The sequence below is a fragment of the Alosa alosa genome, chromosome 19 (genome assembly GCF_017589495.1).
Source record: "Alosa alosa isolate M-15738 ecotype Scorff River chromosome 19, AALO_Geno_1.1, whole genome shotgun sequence".
Classification (NCBI taxonomy): domain Eukaryota; kingdom Metazoa; phylum Chordata; class Actinopteri; order Clupeiformes; family Clupeidae; genus Alosa; species Alosa alosa.
The window spans coordinates 302,726-319,809 of NC_063207.1; the positions used below are offsets into that span (position 1 = coordinate 302,726).

The 17,084-nt window shown below is 42.9% G+C and overlaps 1 protein-coding gene across 1 annotated transcript in view; it reads left to right on the plus strand.

The window, feature by feature from the left end:
• Positions 1–5,309: 5,309 nt before the first annotated feature.
• efr3a (EFR3 homolog A (S. cerevisiae)) overlaps positions 5,310–17,084 on the plus strand; it is a 79,568-nt gene continuing 67,793 nt past the window's right edge. Inside the window, exons 1-2 of the mRNA XM_048228209.1 lie at positions 5,310–5,670; positions 6,006–6,107. Of these exons, the coding sequence (XP_048084166.1) occupies positions 6,098–6,107 (10 nt within the window). The 5' untranslated portion in view covers positions 5,310–5,670; positions 6,006–6,097. The remainder of the gene's footprint in view (positions 5,671–6,005; positions 6,108–17,084) is intronic.

The following is a 17,084-nucleotide window of genomic DNA, read 5'->3' on the forward strand; positions in this document are numbered from 1 at the left end:
GTTTGCGCATGTAAACATCATATCCCGATTTCAGAAACCCGGATAAGCCCGTATCCCGGTTTTGAGTATCCCGGTTATGCTAGGCGGAGTACTCCGAAAGAAACCTGGACACTGTTCCATGTAAACACCTTATCCCGGTTTCTGACAGCAGCTGGCTATATGCGCAGGCGGGGTTTCGAACGTAACCAGGGAACTGCGGTGGTAAACATTATAGCCTTAAGTTTACTAAACTAAGTTACAACTTTAAAAACCATGGCGGCAAAATCGTCCCACTTTTGGACCGATGAGGAGACAGAGTTTTGTCTATCGGTAATGTCCGAATTAAACATCGTAGGGAGTTTAGACGGGAAAAAACATCGTAATGCAGACCTGTTTAGAGTCGTAGCTAACAGACTGAGGGATGCCGGCTTTCCCCTTAGGACTGTGGAACAGGTTCGCTCGAGGTGGAAAACGCTAAAAAAACTATATGGCCAAAACCTACCAGCGGAGGACACAGACACAACTGTTCAGCCAACAGCTGATGGACCCCAATCAACAGCTGAGGGACCATCGACAACACAAGGTAATCAGGAGGCAGGGAACCACATCCACACGAAAAAGATCTCATTTGCCAAAGCGAGCCGGAAGAATGAAAGGTTGCATGAACTAGGTTATTACATCTTCAAAACAGACAGAATGTATACTAGAACCATAGTCCAAACATAATTATGTTTTTCATATGTTATGCACTCACACAGGTCATTGTCACAGTAGGCCTATAGCCTACCGGTAATACAGCTAGCTGCCAGTCTACGTTGTCATAGCCTAATAACGTTACAGCAAACAAAACACGATTTTCACGAGCCAGAATAATGAGCACCTTTATTCACTTTCAGACAGGTGAAATTGACCAGTGAAACTTCACAGAAAAACAGAGAGAATCTTTGTCTCTTGCACATAAAGTCGCTACACAACCAAGTTAATCTATTCGTTACTACACGTTAACAATGTGCGAATTTTCCTGGAATTTGCCCATCCACACATAGCACAACAGTGCTATTTGCCCAATATAGCGTCACTAGCATACAACTACTGCATAGTAGGCTACGCTAGCATACAAATGCGACGGATAACATTAATTAAAATGACGAGAAAACCAACAAAGTTAACTGACTATACATCTAGATAAAGAATGCAGGTTAACCATGAATAACAAACTTACAGCCAAGTTGTCGTAGGCGTGGGAAAACTCAGTAGACTTCATAAACACACTCAGCCGATACACCATGCTTCGACGCAACGAGCTTAAATTTCTTCTTCTACTATCTACACAGATATGTAAACACATTGCGTGCCACGCATATCAAAATAAAAGTTCGCTGCAAACTCTGTGTCTTATTTTCCATTTTACAATGAGTTCATTTCAACACATCAAATTAACTACTGTCAAACATTTTAATTGACTAAATAAATCTGAGGACACAACAAGATATTTAGATATCTTAGATTTAAAGCTAAATATTGCAATTATGAAATAACTGTCTAAAAACTGTAAAGTAATGATCATTTATCTAAAGTTGTGGTTGTATTACTGTTTTCCAGAAAGGCCAAGACGGAGGCGACAAATGTCTAGCCAGCAAGATTTCTTTGAAAGATTTCAAAGAACACAGAATGAATGGATGGAGCGGCAGATGCGAGAGAGCCATGAGAGAGAAAGCAGGCTCATCACAGAAGTTGTTCGAGAGAGCAGCCGCTCCATGGAGGCAGTAGTGAGTCAGCTGTTGGTTGGGATGAGGGCCTCTCATGTCCCACCCACTGTGCCTCAAAGGTTCCCTTTCCCCTATGATTTCCCTCCAACCTACTATCCTGTTTCAAGCACCCCTCAACAGAGTAGAGCAATGGAGGATGACACAGAAACCTCTTTTTTTGATCTGTAAAATGATTTTATTTACTAAGAATTTGTTTGTTTAACTTAATGAATATTGATGTTTTATTTAATAAATTGTTCAATTCATTAAAGTTGTGTTCTTTGTTCTGACATTAAGTGGTGTGAACAGCTCAAAGATGTAAACCACGGCGTAGTGGAAATTTTGCTGCCATATAATTAGTAAGTGCCTCTCTGACTGCCTGGCCACCTTCATCGGTGGTATTTGCAACCTCTCTGGGCTGAGGGAAACGTTGCTCCTCAGTTGCTGCCTCCTGCATCCATCTTGGGTGTACTTGTTCTTTTTGTCGTTCGCAAAAATTGTGTAGGGCACAGCAAGTTGCAATAACAAATGGGGAAAAAGTGTAGTGCAGGTCACTGCGTTTCAAAATAATTCTCCACGTTGACTTTAGTCTCCCAAATGCAATTTCAACGCAGGTACGGGCAGAACTAAGGTACACATTGAAAGATTCCTGCAGAGGGGTCAGTCTAGGAGACCTTGTGTAGCCTTTAATGAGCCACTCCATAAGCGGATAAGCAGGGTCACCTATGACAAAAAAATTAATGGCTTGCCCTTCAACTTCCAAAACTCTCTGCAAAATAAGGGAAACATGAATAAGGAATGGGTTCAGATTGTTATTATCCTCACAACAAGTTCATGATTGTTTCATAGGCATAGTTTCATGATAGAGTTCTATCATACTAGGCCTACAGTCTTACTTTGGGCAACTGGTCTGCTCTCTTGTATAGCTCTGACTGCTGCAGGACTTTGGCATCATGAGCACTGCCAGGGACCTTACAGTTCACACTCCAAAAACTAAAACAGCAAGTGTCAACAAATACAAAATAATGAATTTCTTTATTTTCTATCACTGTGAGCTTCTGCAGCCGTTTACAATGCCTGTGTTACAGTTGCCACGTATGAAGTCATTATCATCCATGAAAAAGAACTACAGTAGGCTACTACAATATACAGTATAGGCCTAATGTTCTGTAACACCTCTATAATATCCCTCTGTGCAGTTGGCTATGTGACAGTATGCAGTCTCATAGCTTAGTCTCCTTAAAACGTACCAGTATTGATCATCAACAACACCCTGAAGAACGTAGGAAGCCCATCCTTTTCGGTTGATGAAATCCCGATAGCCATCACTTGGAGGCAGAATGGGGATGTGCCTATCACCTGAGGGAGTCCGGAGATTCGTTGAAAGCGTTCTGATATCTGAACGGCCTCCTCATAGTTCGGGACTCTTATGAAGCTGCTCATTACATTGTCCACAATACCGCGACAGAACATGTACATAAATTTCGTTAGCGTACTTTTACTAACACCGAACTGGTTAGCAGCCAAACGATATTCACCACAGCTACCAAGTTTATACAGTACCAGAGCCACCCTCATTGGTAACGGTATCGGTGCACGAACTGTGTTTTCCTCCGGTGACATGAACGACTCAACTATGCCACACAGCCGGTGAAATGATGCCCTACCGGAAATTTTCTTTCCATTCGGCATCAGTGAACTCAGTCATTACGACCCTGTCCCCCCAGTCACAGCTACGTACTCTCATCTCCCTTGTTCTAGGTGACAGCCGTGACAGGCCGACACCAACAGACGTGTTCTTGATGTGTTAACAAGGGCTGCATTTTGGCAATGTTTCTCAGGTGGAAATAATGGGGTTTGAAGGTAACTCTGTATCTAAGATGACACCTATGTGTGTCCTAATGTAATGAGTTCAAGCAACTGATAACTTTCTTCAGCCAATGGGTTTTAGTGTTTTAGCAACTGAGAAAAACTGTAACATTACTTTGTAGAAATCTGCTTTCACTTTGACATTAAAAAGGTGATTTTTGTAAATTATTGTAAAAAAGGCCAAATTAAATTGATCAAGATTCCATTTATAAAAGCAGTAAAAGTAGTAAAAATTATCTCTCTCTCTCTTTAAGATAGAGGGGCTATCGGCCTGATCATTTAAGACTGTATGGTTCTGTATTGTTCTGTATGGTTCTGAGCATAGACTGTATGGTTCTGTACGGTTCTGTATGGTTCTGAGCATAGACTGTATGGTTCTGAGGATAGACTGTATGGTTCTGTACGGTTCTGAGCATAGACTGTATGGTTCTGGTTCTGTACGGTTCTGAGCATAGACTGTATGGTTCTGAGCATAGACTGTATTGTTCTGTGCATAGACTGTATGGTTCTGAGCATAGACTGTATGGTTCTGAGGATAGACTGTATTGTTCTGTACGGTTCTGTATGGTTCTGAGCATAGACTGTATTGTTCTGAGCATAGACTGTATGGTTCTGTATGGTTCTGAGCATAGACTGAATGGTTCTGAGCATAGACTGTATTGTTCTGTATGGTTCTGAGCATAGACTGTATGGTTCTGAGCATAGACTGTATGGTTCTGTACAGTTCTGTATGGTTCTGAGCATAGACTGTATTGTTCTGAGCATAGACTATATGGTTCTGTATGGTTCTGAGCATAGACTGAATGGTTCTGAGCATAGACTGTATTGTTCTGTATGGTTCTGAGCATAGACTGTATGGTTCTGAGCATAGACTGTATGGTTCTGTACGGTTCTGTGCATAGACTGTATGGTCTCGGTGCTTGAGTTTGAGTCACGGTGCTTGAAGCCTGACAGTTCCTAGAGTAAAGTTCAGTGTAAAAAATTGCATGTAAGTACAACTGAAGTGGAAATTTCTTGCTCAGAGTTCATGGCTAAAATAGATTTTCTTATTGGTTGTTGCTGATATTTTGATCTATTCAAAATACCCAAAGTAATAACATTTCACTTTAATATGTCCAAAATATAAAACAAAAAATGATACATTTGAAACCGAATTTATCAATTGTTTAGTTGTAATGTAAAACAATATTGACTTAAAGTAAAGAAACAGCTGTGGAAGTTTTGTGGGAATATCTCTCACTTAAGGTTTTTAGCCTAATTAAACTGCTTAATAAAACACTAAATGCAATACTATCACACTCTGCAGGTTAGTCTTGGTGTTCTGCTTCAGGTTGCTGTGGTTGGTTTGGGGGTTGTGCACTAAGTATTGCAGCGCAAACCACTGGTTCAGATAAAAGGTTAAAATAAAATGTAGTACTGCTTTTACTTTGGTAGTACTAAGCTGAAATAGTCCTAATGAGGCAGGCGGTGTGGGTTTGGTAGCATGAAATGTGTGTTCCCACAGCGTCAATATGTTCTGATTAAAACCAATGGGTCTCCTCTCCTAAAAGAAATGAGGATTACAGGCTGCAGGGAAATTCGTTCAGTCAACGACAGTCGCAGATGCTCTCACGCGCTTATTGACACTCTGCACATCCGGGCTGATTTTGCAGCGCACTCGTATCGTACGTCTCTCTGAGGTGAGGGCGAGAGAGAGGGAGAAGCAGAAATAAATCTGCGACAGACGGACAGCGACTCGGTGGCAACTGGGAGGCAAAAGAAAGTTGCTGCTCGTGCACTGGCAGAGTGACCCGAATCTCACGCGCATGGGGAGGGACCAAAACGCGCGCACCCTACATGCTGCAGATACGCGGAAGACACGAGATTTTCGCCGTTTGTCTCTGTCCTTCAGTGAAGCTCGCGGCTCCCCTCGCGCCCGGCCGCTGCTCGTGAAGGACTGCGATGCACCATTAAATGTCGCGAGTGTGAGGTCCGTCAAAGTCACTTTCAGCTCAGTCTCCACTTCCGTGTCGAGGTCGTGTGCTCTACGTAAGCCCATTACAGGAAGCTCCAATCTGCGCGTAATCCTCTACAGGTATGCAGTCGCGCGCCTTTGCAGATGAAAATTGGCCATTAACCACGGGAATGACAGCCATATGTTTTGGCGACGTCACGTCAGGCATTAGCGTTGTATTATAGAGCTAGTGCAAGTTTGAAGCCTATTCTGTGTGTGTGTGTGTGTGTGTGTGTGTGTGCGCGCGCGCAATAGTCTGTGTCTGGCGGGGTTGTTTGCGAATCTGTTCGAGTGGGAAAAGAGTTGGCAGGTGATACAGGGAACAGGGCGGCGAAGACGGTGCGGTACGGTAGCGATGAGCTTTGATCTGTCCAGTAGCCTCTTCGAGTAGTCAATCTCCTCGTGCTGCATTTCAGGAGCGCAGATCGAAGGAACTGCGGAAGACGGAGCCTCGGGACCTGTCGTGGACATTACATTACAGGAACTACGTCTTGGCCGCTGTGGAGGAATGCCAGCCGGTATAACACACACACACACACACTTATGTTGTCATTCAGAGAAGTCTTTGCAGATTCACATAAAGCCTGCATCAGGCGCAGCTAGTAGAGCTGTGAGCTGTGTGTATCTGCGTGTGTGTGTTTATGTGTGAGAGAGAGGCTGTTGGTTTGTTGATCTATGTGTGTGTGTTTGTGAGAGAGACAGACTGTTGATTTGTTGGTTTGGAGATCTGCTTGTTTGTGTTTGTGACTGTTGATTTGTTGGTGTGTTTGTTGATCAGCTGTTCTGTGTGTGTGACTGTTGATCTGATGGTTTGTGTGTGTGTGTTGATCTCCTGATTTGTGTGTGTGTGGGTGACTTGATCTAATAGTTTGTGTGTGTGTGTGTGTTGATCCGATGGTTGTGTGTGTGTGTGTGTGTGTGTGTGTGTGTGTGTGTTGATCTCCTGATTTGTGTGTGTGTGTGTGTTGATCTGCTGGTGTGTGTGTCTATGGTTGTTGATCTGCTGGTGTGTGTATGTGCGTGTGTGTGTGGTTGTGGTTGTTGATCTGCTGGTGCGTGTGTGTGTGTGTGGTTGTTGATCTGGGGCCTGTACTACGAAGCGAGGTTACTGGCTTATCTGGGTAACTTCGAGAGTAACTTGATCACGTGTGACGTAACCTCCCGATTAACCCGTACTACGGAAGGTGGATATGTTTCAACCGAGGTATGCTGCCATGGCAATTTACGCTGCATCTCAAACCTGCTCCGAGCAGGTTATGTTCTTGGTTAACCCGAGGTTTCCGTTAACCACACCCTTTATAAGTACCACCCCTCCACTAACAATTCGAGACAATGTCGGCGTACTTGATCCATACGACATTGGAGCGCAAATCGTGAGGGGCTCTCTTCGCAGGGCGAGGGGTTTTAGAGATCGCCATATATATATATATATATATATATATATATATATATATATATATATATATATATATGAAGATATAGATTGTCAGCCGAAGGAATTCGTTATCTTTGTCAGATGATCTAGGCAGAAGTCTCTAATGTCACCCGTCATAGCAATGCCGTTACGTGGACATTCATGTATTCCATCTAATCGGTGATGCTGAACATCTGAGCAAGAATACTGTATGTCCGAAAATAAATCGGACATAGGCCTAGCCTACAGTATGCTGAACATCTGAGCAAGAATAGCCTAAAATAAATCAGACATAGCCTACAGTAGGCCTAATAAATTAAAATCACCATTTTAACAAACTTGTTGAATTGAATGGCATATTACTGTACCCTGCACATAAAGGCTACACATTTCCACAGCACCAGAATCCGACCGAATGCCTCCTTCAACCCCCTCCATAATCGGCCTTCCACTATTATTTGCGATGGCCAACTCCTCTACTTAAACATTAAATTGTCCTATTACTATATAGCTGTAATCTATATGCCCACTTCTAAATTGTGTTGCATCTGTAGGCATTTCTATGAACTCAAAATAAGCAATTTAATTATTTCAACTCATTTCATACATTACGCAAGCTATTAACCCTCCGTAACACATATTTGAAGAACATGTGGAAATAAAACTTTAGGCCTACTTTTAGGCATTTAGGCTACCCGATCTGCAATACGTTGCCAACAGCCTTGCCTTGCTTTGTTCACTGCCGACGTATTTTATTTTTGTCATAGAGTGGGTTTTAATTCCTCATAACTTGTCATAATAATTGTGCATTCCTCATCCGTAAAATAAGGTGATCGCGTCATCATTGAAAGTGGTGACTTGCGCCTGCAACCCGCCCTTTTATGTGAAGCGGCGCACAAACTCCAATTAGGTTAACCCCGCTCAACAAATCAACTTCATAATCAGCGTCGTAGTACCGATTAACACCACTTAAGATAACCAGGTTTTGTCAACCCCGGTTTAACAAAGTAACCCTGGGTTACATCTGGGTAGGTTAAGCTCCCTTCATAGTACAGGCCCCTGATTTGTGTGTGTGTGTTGATCTGATTTGTGTGTGTGTGTGGTTGTTGATCTGCTGGTGTGAGTGTGGTGTGTGTGTGTGGTTGTTGATCTGCGTGTGTGTGTGTGTGTGTGTGTGTGTGTGTGTGTGTGTGTGTGTGCGCGTGTGTGTATGCGTGTGTATGTGTATGGTTGTTGATCTGCTGGTGTGTGTGTATGGTTGTTGATCTGCTGGTGTGTGTGTTGATCTGATGTGTGTGTGCGCATGTTTGTGTGTGTGTGTGTGGTTGTTGATCTGCTGGTGTGTGTGTGCGCGTGTGGTTGTTGATCTGCTGGTGTGTGTGTGTGGTGTGTGTGTGTGTATGGTTGTTGATCAGGGGGGTATTTCAGAAAGCAGGTTTACTGGCTTACCAAAACGATCAGGCTGTGTAAGTCACTATGGTAACATAGGCTCTGAACTTAACTGGGTATGTTAACCCAAAGTAAACCTGGGATTTCATTTCCAAAACGTTCAAAAATGATCAGGCTATTTAAGTAACTATGGTAACATAGGCTCTGAACTTAACCTGGTAGGGGGGTAGGTTTTGTTCAGGTAATGTTCAATTATGATCGGTTATTTCAGTGCATGTTCAGCCAGGCCGCTATTTTTACACTTGTCACACAATGGCGTTTCATTTTGACGAAGGTCCGAATGACAAAGAAGCACAAAATCATGTAATATTCATCCGTGCAATTCACCGTGAGAGGGCGATGAAACCAGCTGATTTGTTGAGTGTGTGTGTGTGTGTGTGTGTCTATGTAGTCTTTATGTTGGGTCTATCAGTCCTAAATATCGGTTCTATATAGCTTATACTAGTGGCCTGTGTAGTCCTCAGAATAGCAGATATAATCAGAAGGCTGTTTATGATCGGGTGACCACTAGCGCGTGTGTGTATGATATGTCAAAGTTCTAAAACATTTTTTCTGATCACTTATCACTTGCAATTATTATGGCCGGTTGGCTTGTAACAGTGACGGTCACCAAACAAACAAAAAACATCCTTCAGGTCAGTTTTGGGAAGGTAGTCAGTTTTGGGAAGGTGCTTTAAAGGTTTTGAGCTTGTACTATAACTACAATCCTCCTTATTGTATGTAAACCAAAACGAGGCTACAGGGTACCCAAAACACAGGATGGTTGTGTTCTATATATATGCCAGTAGGTGGCAAAAATGCATTAATGATACAGTCAGTGCATCCTGCTGTAGCCTCCTTTTGGTTTACACACAATGGTGAATAAGGCCCCTGCTGAAAAAAAAACATCTAGAAACCAGCTTATGCTGGTAGCTGGTTTTAGCTGGTCTTCGCTGGTTTTCTTCCCGCTCTTGCTGGTCTTTGCTGGTGTAGCTGGTTGGACCACCAGCTGGATATGCTGGTGTGACCATCTGAGGAAGCTGGTCATGCTGGTTTGACCAGCCTGCCGTGTGGGATACAACTGGTGCAAGATGGTCATGCTGGTGACCAGCTTGCCAAGCTTGACATTGTTGGTGGAAGATGGTCATGCTGGTTTATACAACAATTGGGTTCTATGGAACTATTTATTTGTTTCTGATTGGCCGAGAGACGTTCCATGAGTTGGAATATCCCTGGACATTTCAACTCAGACTTCGCACAGCTAATAATAAATCACTCCGTGATACAATGCGAAGATTTGACACAATGTTCTCATCCCAGCTCTCCACTATTTTAAGCAATGGGTTACTCCTTAGCAAACCATAACGAAACAGTGCTTCACCACATCTGTGGATTAAGCCACACAGTCAACTCAATGTAAGTACCGGTAAGATAAACGAGGATGCTAATTGTTCTCAGCATTGCCAGCATTGTGTAGGGCCTATAATATGATTGTCACTTGGAGGAGACTTGTAGATAACTAACGTTAGCATAGTTAGCTAACCGCTGCTAACGTGCTAGCATCGTGTCAGAAAAACATATGGGGCTGTGAACAGTAGTGTAACTTATTCACCATAAATTAATAAAGTTGAGTGGTTCTGCAATGTAGGCTATGTTTACGTTTTTTTGCAGTACCATGCCCCTTACATGACATGGCCCAGTGTCCTTGTAACATGCATGCAGCAAAGCTAGATATGAATGTGATTTCAGCCCGACTTTCAACATTTCTTTCAAGACACGTAAACCACAAAGACCCGTAACGAGGGATCTGGAATGTTGGTTACCTAGCAACCAAGACGCTGTCTTTTGAAAAGGGAACTATTTTTGATGCGTAAGAACGATGTCGAAATTAACATGTTTAAACAATAATGGGGTGTTTTCAGATTATTTAGTTTGTGGTAGAATTGTTGTATAAAAGCAATATAGCACTCGTGATCGTGGGATTGGTCATGGATATTCCCACGGCTGTTGTTTCCTGCGCCACTCGGCCTCCGGCCTCGTGGCTACGGCCGAACAACACCCGTGGGAATATCCATGACCAACCCCACTCTCACTCGTGCTATATTGCTTAATTGACCAACATAAACTGGCACGGCCAGTTAAACCAGCAGTGTAGACTAGCAACACCAGCTAAAATGACCAGCTTGAGGTGGTACGACAAACAAAACCAGCTGAATTACCATCGTTAGGTGGGTAAACCAGCTGAAGGTATGTTTTCGAAAGAGATTTGCTGGTCTAGCTGGTCAACCATCATAGGGTGGTCAAACAAGCTGGTCAACCAGCAAACCACCTTTGGCTGGTCAGGCTGGTTTTTTCAGCAGGGGCGAATTAACAACTACACAACCTGCTACAAATATTTACTACCATTTTTTTTTCTATTCATATAGAATGTGTGTGTGTATGTATATGACAAGTTCCGCCATCCTGATGCTGATCCTGCTTCGGTCGGCGGATAGGATACACCGAACTTGCAAGTGGGATATTCTTCTTTCTACAGGCAGTAGGGGCGGGCGAGAGAGCCTTCATTCGCCCCGTAATGAGTCATTTAACCATATGCCGACTTACGAAGATTATTAATTAACTCACAGCCATTTTGAGAGTGATGACTTTCTCTTCAACATTGTCGTAGCGTAGCCTTACCGTTAAAACAAGGCAGATATGAAGAGGCATTGCAACAATGTTTACGGATACATTGTAATGCTTGTTGCAAAGATTATGCAGACTGCTACGATTGACTGACACGCACGCACAAACAAATTATTGAAATCATACGGAAGATGCTTTAGGCTAGCTTTCTACATGGGTTTAATGATCGGGCTATAGGCTAATAAGACCATGTCGGCTATGTAATCTCTGAGAACCAGGACACTTTAATAGTGGTTGGTGTAAACCGGGACATTTTAGCGTCTTGACAGGCTTTTGTCAGGACTCGGGACACGCATCTCAAAACCGGGACGTCTGGTCACCCTACTTCATAGCCTGAATGGTAGGCTAGAGGAAGTGGGGGGAGGGTAAGATGGGATGACCAGAGCCGTCTTCGCTGGAGCTGGGCTATGGACGGACTAAGCCTATGTGCAGAGTTCCTGACACAAGAAAAAGTGTGTGGTCCACCATGAAAGCCTTATCCCTCACCCGCGCATCCTAAATGGAAAAAAGACTATACCATTATGTCATTATAAGACTTAGTTTTCTGTCTTTGACTTATCTTATTTTATGGAAACGATTGGGAAGAACATTTGTGCTATTCAGAAAGCATATCTTCTATCGTCTTTCCAGACGCACACAGCTAGTTACCATATAGCCTATCGACTGCTTGAACAGATTTTCTGTTGTTCCTTTCAGTGGCCTAGTAGCAGAACAGGCGAGTACGTTCTTTTCGTGCAAAAGGCACATTAGGAGAACGTTGCAAAAATTAAATTAAAAAAATGTCAAGTCAATGTAAAATGGAAGCAGGAGCAGGGAGAGTTTGTACCTCCAAAATGACTATTGTAGAGATCAGTTCGTCTCTGCTCTTGGGTTTGGCCTTGCAGTGAACTCAACCCTCTTGTTGCTTGCAGTTTGTTAAATAAAGTGCTGCAGATTTCATTATTTATTTCTGATTAATTGCGTCTTTTGATGTCTTTTGCAACATCTGCTTGTTAGGCTGGGCTACTGACAATGTCATTGTACAGGTAAATGTTCAACAATTGCTGGTGTACAGGCTATAATCAATAAGCTAAATCATTTGTCCAGCTGTTTAAAAAAAATTTCATGCCACATTCAACCAAAAAGTGCTTTAATATATTTTTCGTTGTCATTTGAATGTCGGCAAGCAGGCATGTTGGTTGCAATTTAAGTGAAATTTCTACAATATCCCAACCTATCCCACTCCGATATTTAGAGTTGTTTCGTTAAGATAAAATTCGTATTTAAATTTTGGGTTTGGCAAAGGACGTTTTTTGCCTTTTTTATTTATGCCCTTTACAACTATGCTTATCCACCCTGGTAAACTTCAACCACTGCATGATGATACTGCTTTTATTACACAACTGAGAAATAGGCGATTGGGCTCGTCCTTTACAGCAACAGGACACAATATCCCTCCAACTCTAGCCTCGCCCGCCACTTGTTGCCTTCACATTTTTCCTTTCAAATTTGTGATATCACTCAAGTCTTGCTTTATTTAATTAGCAAGTTACTACCAGAAGGCAAAAATCTGACTCACTAGCTCAAAAATGCCGTCATGTAGGCTACTTTCTAAATATTCAACAATCGGAAGCAGCTGCAATTGTAACAGGACATTTTGAAAGAGACCTTTATGGAAGCGCTGCCCAGCTTGCGCACCCTCCTTCACAATGTTGAATGATGACACGCACACAACTTGCAAAACATTGAACTGCTTTGAGTGAAGTGCGCTTGCGAGTTGCGTTCCTTCTGTAATTAATTATACTAGATGCTCTAATTCACACTGAAAACAGTGGCAGTCCTAGCTTGTAGCCTATAGCCTAACATATTTTTTTGTAATCAATTTGTGGTGTGATTGACATCAGACTAGTCATTAGCTAGTTAGTTGTGCACTGTTTCCCACTCGGTAGTAAGGTAACAAACAGCCTACTCCGATGAATTCTATTTCTTTGCCAATATTCTTGTCCTGGGGATCAATAAAGTATCTATTTATCTATCTACCGTATTTTCCGGACTATAAGTCGCTCCTGAGTATAAGTCGCATCAGTCAAAAAATGCCTCATGGAGAGGAAAAAACCATATATAAGTCGCACCGGACTATAAGTCGCATTTATTTAGAAATGTATTTCATAAAATCCAAGACCAAGAACAGACACGGGCTATGTAACTCTACACATAGAGGCCAAGACATTAATATTAATGAAGAGAAGGAGTGAATGGCAGCGATAACAACGGCAGCCAAGAGGAAGGCCTAAGGGTAATTGTAAAGCAATGTACAAAAGATTCACAGCAAAAATGGTGATGTGGTACACGCAAATTTAGCTAAAAATGTGCAGAATACAATGCAATCAAGCATTTTGGGATGTGGAGTCAAGCCTGCAGCAGATTAAATACTCACGTTTTAAAATGACAGCCTAGGCAAATGAATGGCAAAGCTGCTGTGAGCGCCGACGGTAATTGTAAAACAATTTACAAAAGATTCACTGAATGAAAATGCTGATGTGGTACACGAAAATGTAGCTAGATATGTGGAGAATGCAATGCAATCAAGCATTTTGGGCGATGTGGAGTCACAAACTGGCAGCAGATTAAACGCAGCTGAGGCAAGCCAGGCGATAGGCCTATATGCCCGACAGTAATTGTAAAACAATTTACAAAAGATTCACTGAACAAAAATGCTGATGTGGTACACGTAAATTTAGCTAAAAATATGGACAATGCAATAAGTCACAAACTGGCAGCAGATTAAATGCAGCTGAGGCAAGCCAGGCGATAGGCCTATATGCCCGACAGTAATTGTAAAACAATTTACAACAAATTCACTGAACAAAAATGCTGATGTGGTACACGTAAATTTAGCTAAAAATATGGACAATGCAATGAGTCACAAACTGGCAGCAGATTAAATGCACACGAGAGAAAAACATGCGGTTTTAAAATGACGTGCACAAAGGATGAATGAAGCTGCGGCGTGTAAGACGATAAGAGGAGGGCCCGACGGTAATTGTAAAGCAATTTACAAAATATTCACTGAATGAAAATGCTGATGTGGTACACCAAAGTGTAGATAAAAATGTGGAGAATGCAATGCAATCAAGCATTTTGGGCGAGGTGGAGTCTCAAGCCGGCAGTGTATCAAATACTCGCAGGAGGCTTATTTAGACATTTATTTAATCCAAGAACAAGAACAGACATTTAATCCAGAAATGCAAGATAAACACAATAGATCACAGTATTTAATATTAATAAATTAACATAACACGCCACCGAGTTAAACAGGCAAGCTACTGGTAGCCAGTTCACCATCCATTAAATTCTTCGTCCTCCGTGTCGCTTCTGAACATCTCTGACAACTCCTGAGGAAGACGAAGCGCCGTCTCCTCTTCTGCGGGGCTGTCGTCAGACTCATCATCAGTTGGAGTTATTCCGGCCTTTCTAAATCCCGACAGGATGGTTTCGGTTGTCACTGAAGCCCATGCTGTGTCGATCCATCCAATGACTTGCTGGAAAGTTGCATGGCGCATCCTCCCGGTTGCCGTGAAGCTGTGCTCTCCATCCACCATCCACTCCTCCCACAGGCGACGCAAGACTGCCTTAAAGCTCCGGTTCACTGAGATGTCGAGTGGCTGGAGTACTTTGGTTAAGCCTCCAGGGATGATGGCAGGTATGGAGTTGCAAGCTTTTATTTTATCTTTAAACTGCGGCGTTATGTGCGCTCGCATACTATCCATCACAAGCAGGGCTTTGCGTGTTTTAAAGAAGCCATCAGGACGCTGAGTGTAGCACCGGTTAAGCCAGATGTTCATCATTTCTTGATCCATCCACCCTTTCTCATTCACAGTCACGACAACTGATCGTGGAAATTCGTCTTTTGGCATGGTTTTCCGTTTGAAAATGACCATCGGTGGCAATTTTGATCCTTCTCCACAACATGCCAACACCACTGTAAAGTGTGATTTCTCATGACCAGTTGTCACTATATTCACACTTTTTTGACCTTTCTCTGTGACACTTCGGCCCATGGGGATGTCAAACGTGAGGGGGACCTCGTCCATGTTAACAATATGGTCCGGCGAAACGTTGTGTTCAGTTACCTGCTTTTCAATGAACTCACGGAAACTGTCAACCTTGGCTTGGAAGTCTGCTGGCAGTTTCTGGCACACTGTTGTCCGTGCTCTGATAGAGAGGCGGTTGCGTTGCATGAAGCGGTAACACCAGGATGGCACGCCTGCAAAGTCGTCTATATTCATCTCCTTTGCAACTAACAGGGCATAGAGACGTAACTGCACAGTTGACAAGCCCCTCCCGGCAGCACGTTGTTCAAGCACCCATCTGTGGACTCGTTCCTCCAGCTCTGGCCATCTTGCTTTCAATCCACGATTAGCTTTCTTTGTTTTCTTCATTGCATTTAGATTAACCTCTGCTTTTCGCCAGTCCCTCGCAAGTTTTTCACTCACTCCAAACTTTCTTTCTGCTGCTCTATTTCCATTTTCGGCTGCATATTTCGCTACCTCTAGTTTGAAAGCAGCAGTGTATGACTTTCTTTTGGGTGGCATTTTGGTTTAAATTTAAATTTGGTCTTTAAATGAATGTTTCAGGGGTAGGCCTGCAGTTGTATACAACGGCTCTGGTTATCCTAGAGCGCCCTCTCGCGACTGTAGACGGTAATGTTTACTCCTCTTTCATTTCGGAATTATTAAAAAAAAAATAATGTTACCGGTAAATTTCATATATAAGTCGCACCTGACTATAAGTCGCAGGGCCAGCCAAACTATGTAAAAAAAGTGCGACTTATAGTCCGGAAAATACGGTATCTATCTATCTTGTCGCCCTCCCAGAATTCTGAATATCTTTGCTCGCACACTGTAGGAACTGTAACGTGATTAATTACACGTTACACCCAACTCTGCTCAGCTACGATTAGCCTAGAGAAAGAATCTCCCGTGTGTAAGTTCACTCCAAGTTGGCCTACCCCATAAACTGCATGACAGTAGGCTATTTCTATTTATCTATAAAATTACCAATAGCTGCCTTGTTGCCTTTATGATTTCCTTATAACTTTCTTATACTAAATAGGAACTGCAAACAATGACATGCCCTACCCTGGAACTGACTGACTCTCTGTCTCTCTCTCGTGCGTGCGCACGCTCTAAGCAGCCTACATTTCAAATTATGGTAGCCTAACGTAACGTTATGGTAGCCTAACGTTCAAGTTAGATCTGCTGCATGGAGAGTGAGAGGAAACCCGTTTCCTGCTTTTATATGATAAATTGGTCCATCTCATCTCACAGTTCCAATGCATGATCCGAATAATGGTTTCATATTTGTTAGTCAACTTTGCAAAATACATTTGGGGCTACACTCGAAACATTCAGGGCTGAAGTCCCGGCAAAATCGGATGGCGACGCTCCTGATAAGATATATAAACTCACGCTATTGTATTATCATATATGTTTGGTAATGGCTCAACTGTCACTGATTGTTCTACTGACTTGGAAACTGGATGCGTCATGGAAGCAGTAACGTCTCCCACACACAGCTGCGTGCATCGCGTTGCTGGAGACGCATCCCATTCACTTTAAATGGGCTCACGTGATCCGTTGCCGAACTGAATTGTGGGTCCGTCGTGTCGCGTTGAGGAGTTCAGCTGTTGCTGCACCGGCCAATCAAGCCAATCTACGGACGGCACCAAACAATCGCGTTACGGTTTTACTTCAAGTCATTTGCATAGCTATCGTCGGGAACACCCACTGGAATGCGTTGACGGAACGCAGCTGTGTGTGGGAGCCGTTAGTCAAGTCGCATCAAAAATAGTAGTGGCAGAACTCCCAAGAGCCACCTGGTGGTTGTTTGTGTCAACTGCAGTTTGTGCCATTTCTGCCGAGAAAATGAGTGCGTGATTCATGAAGGAACCCGTCCAAACTTAACTGATACCCACCGTGTGTGTCGC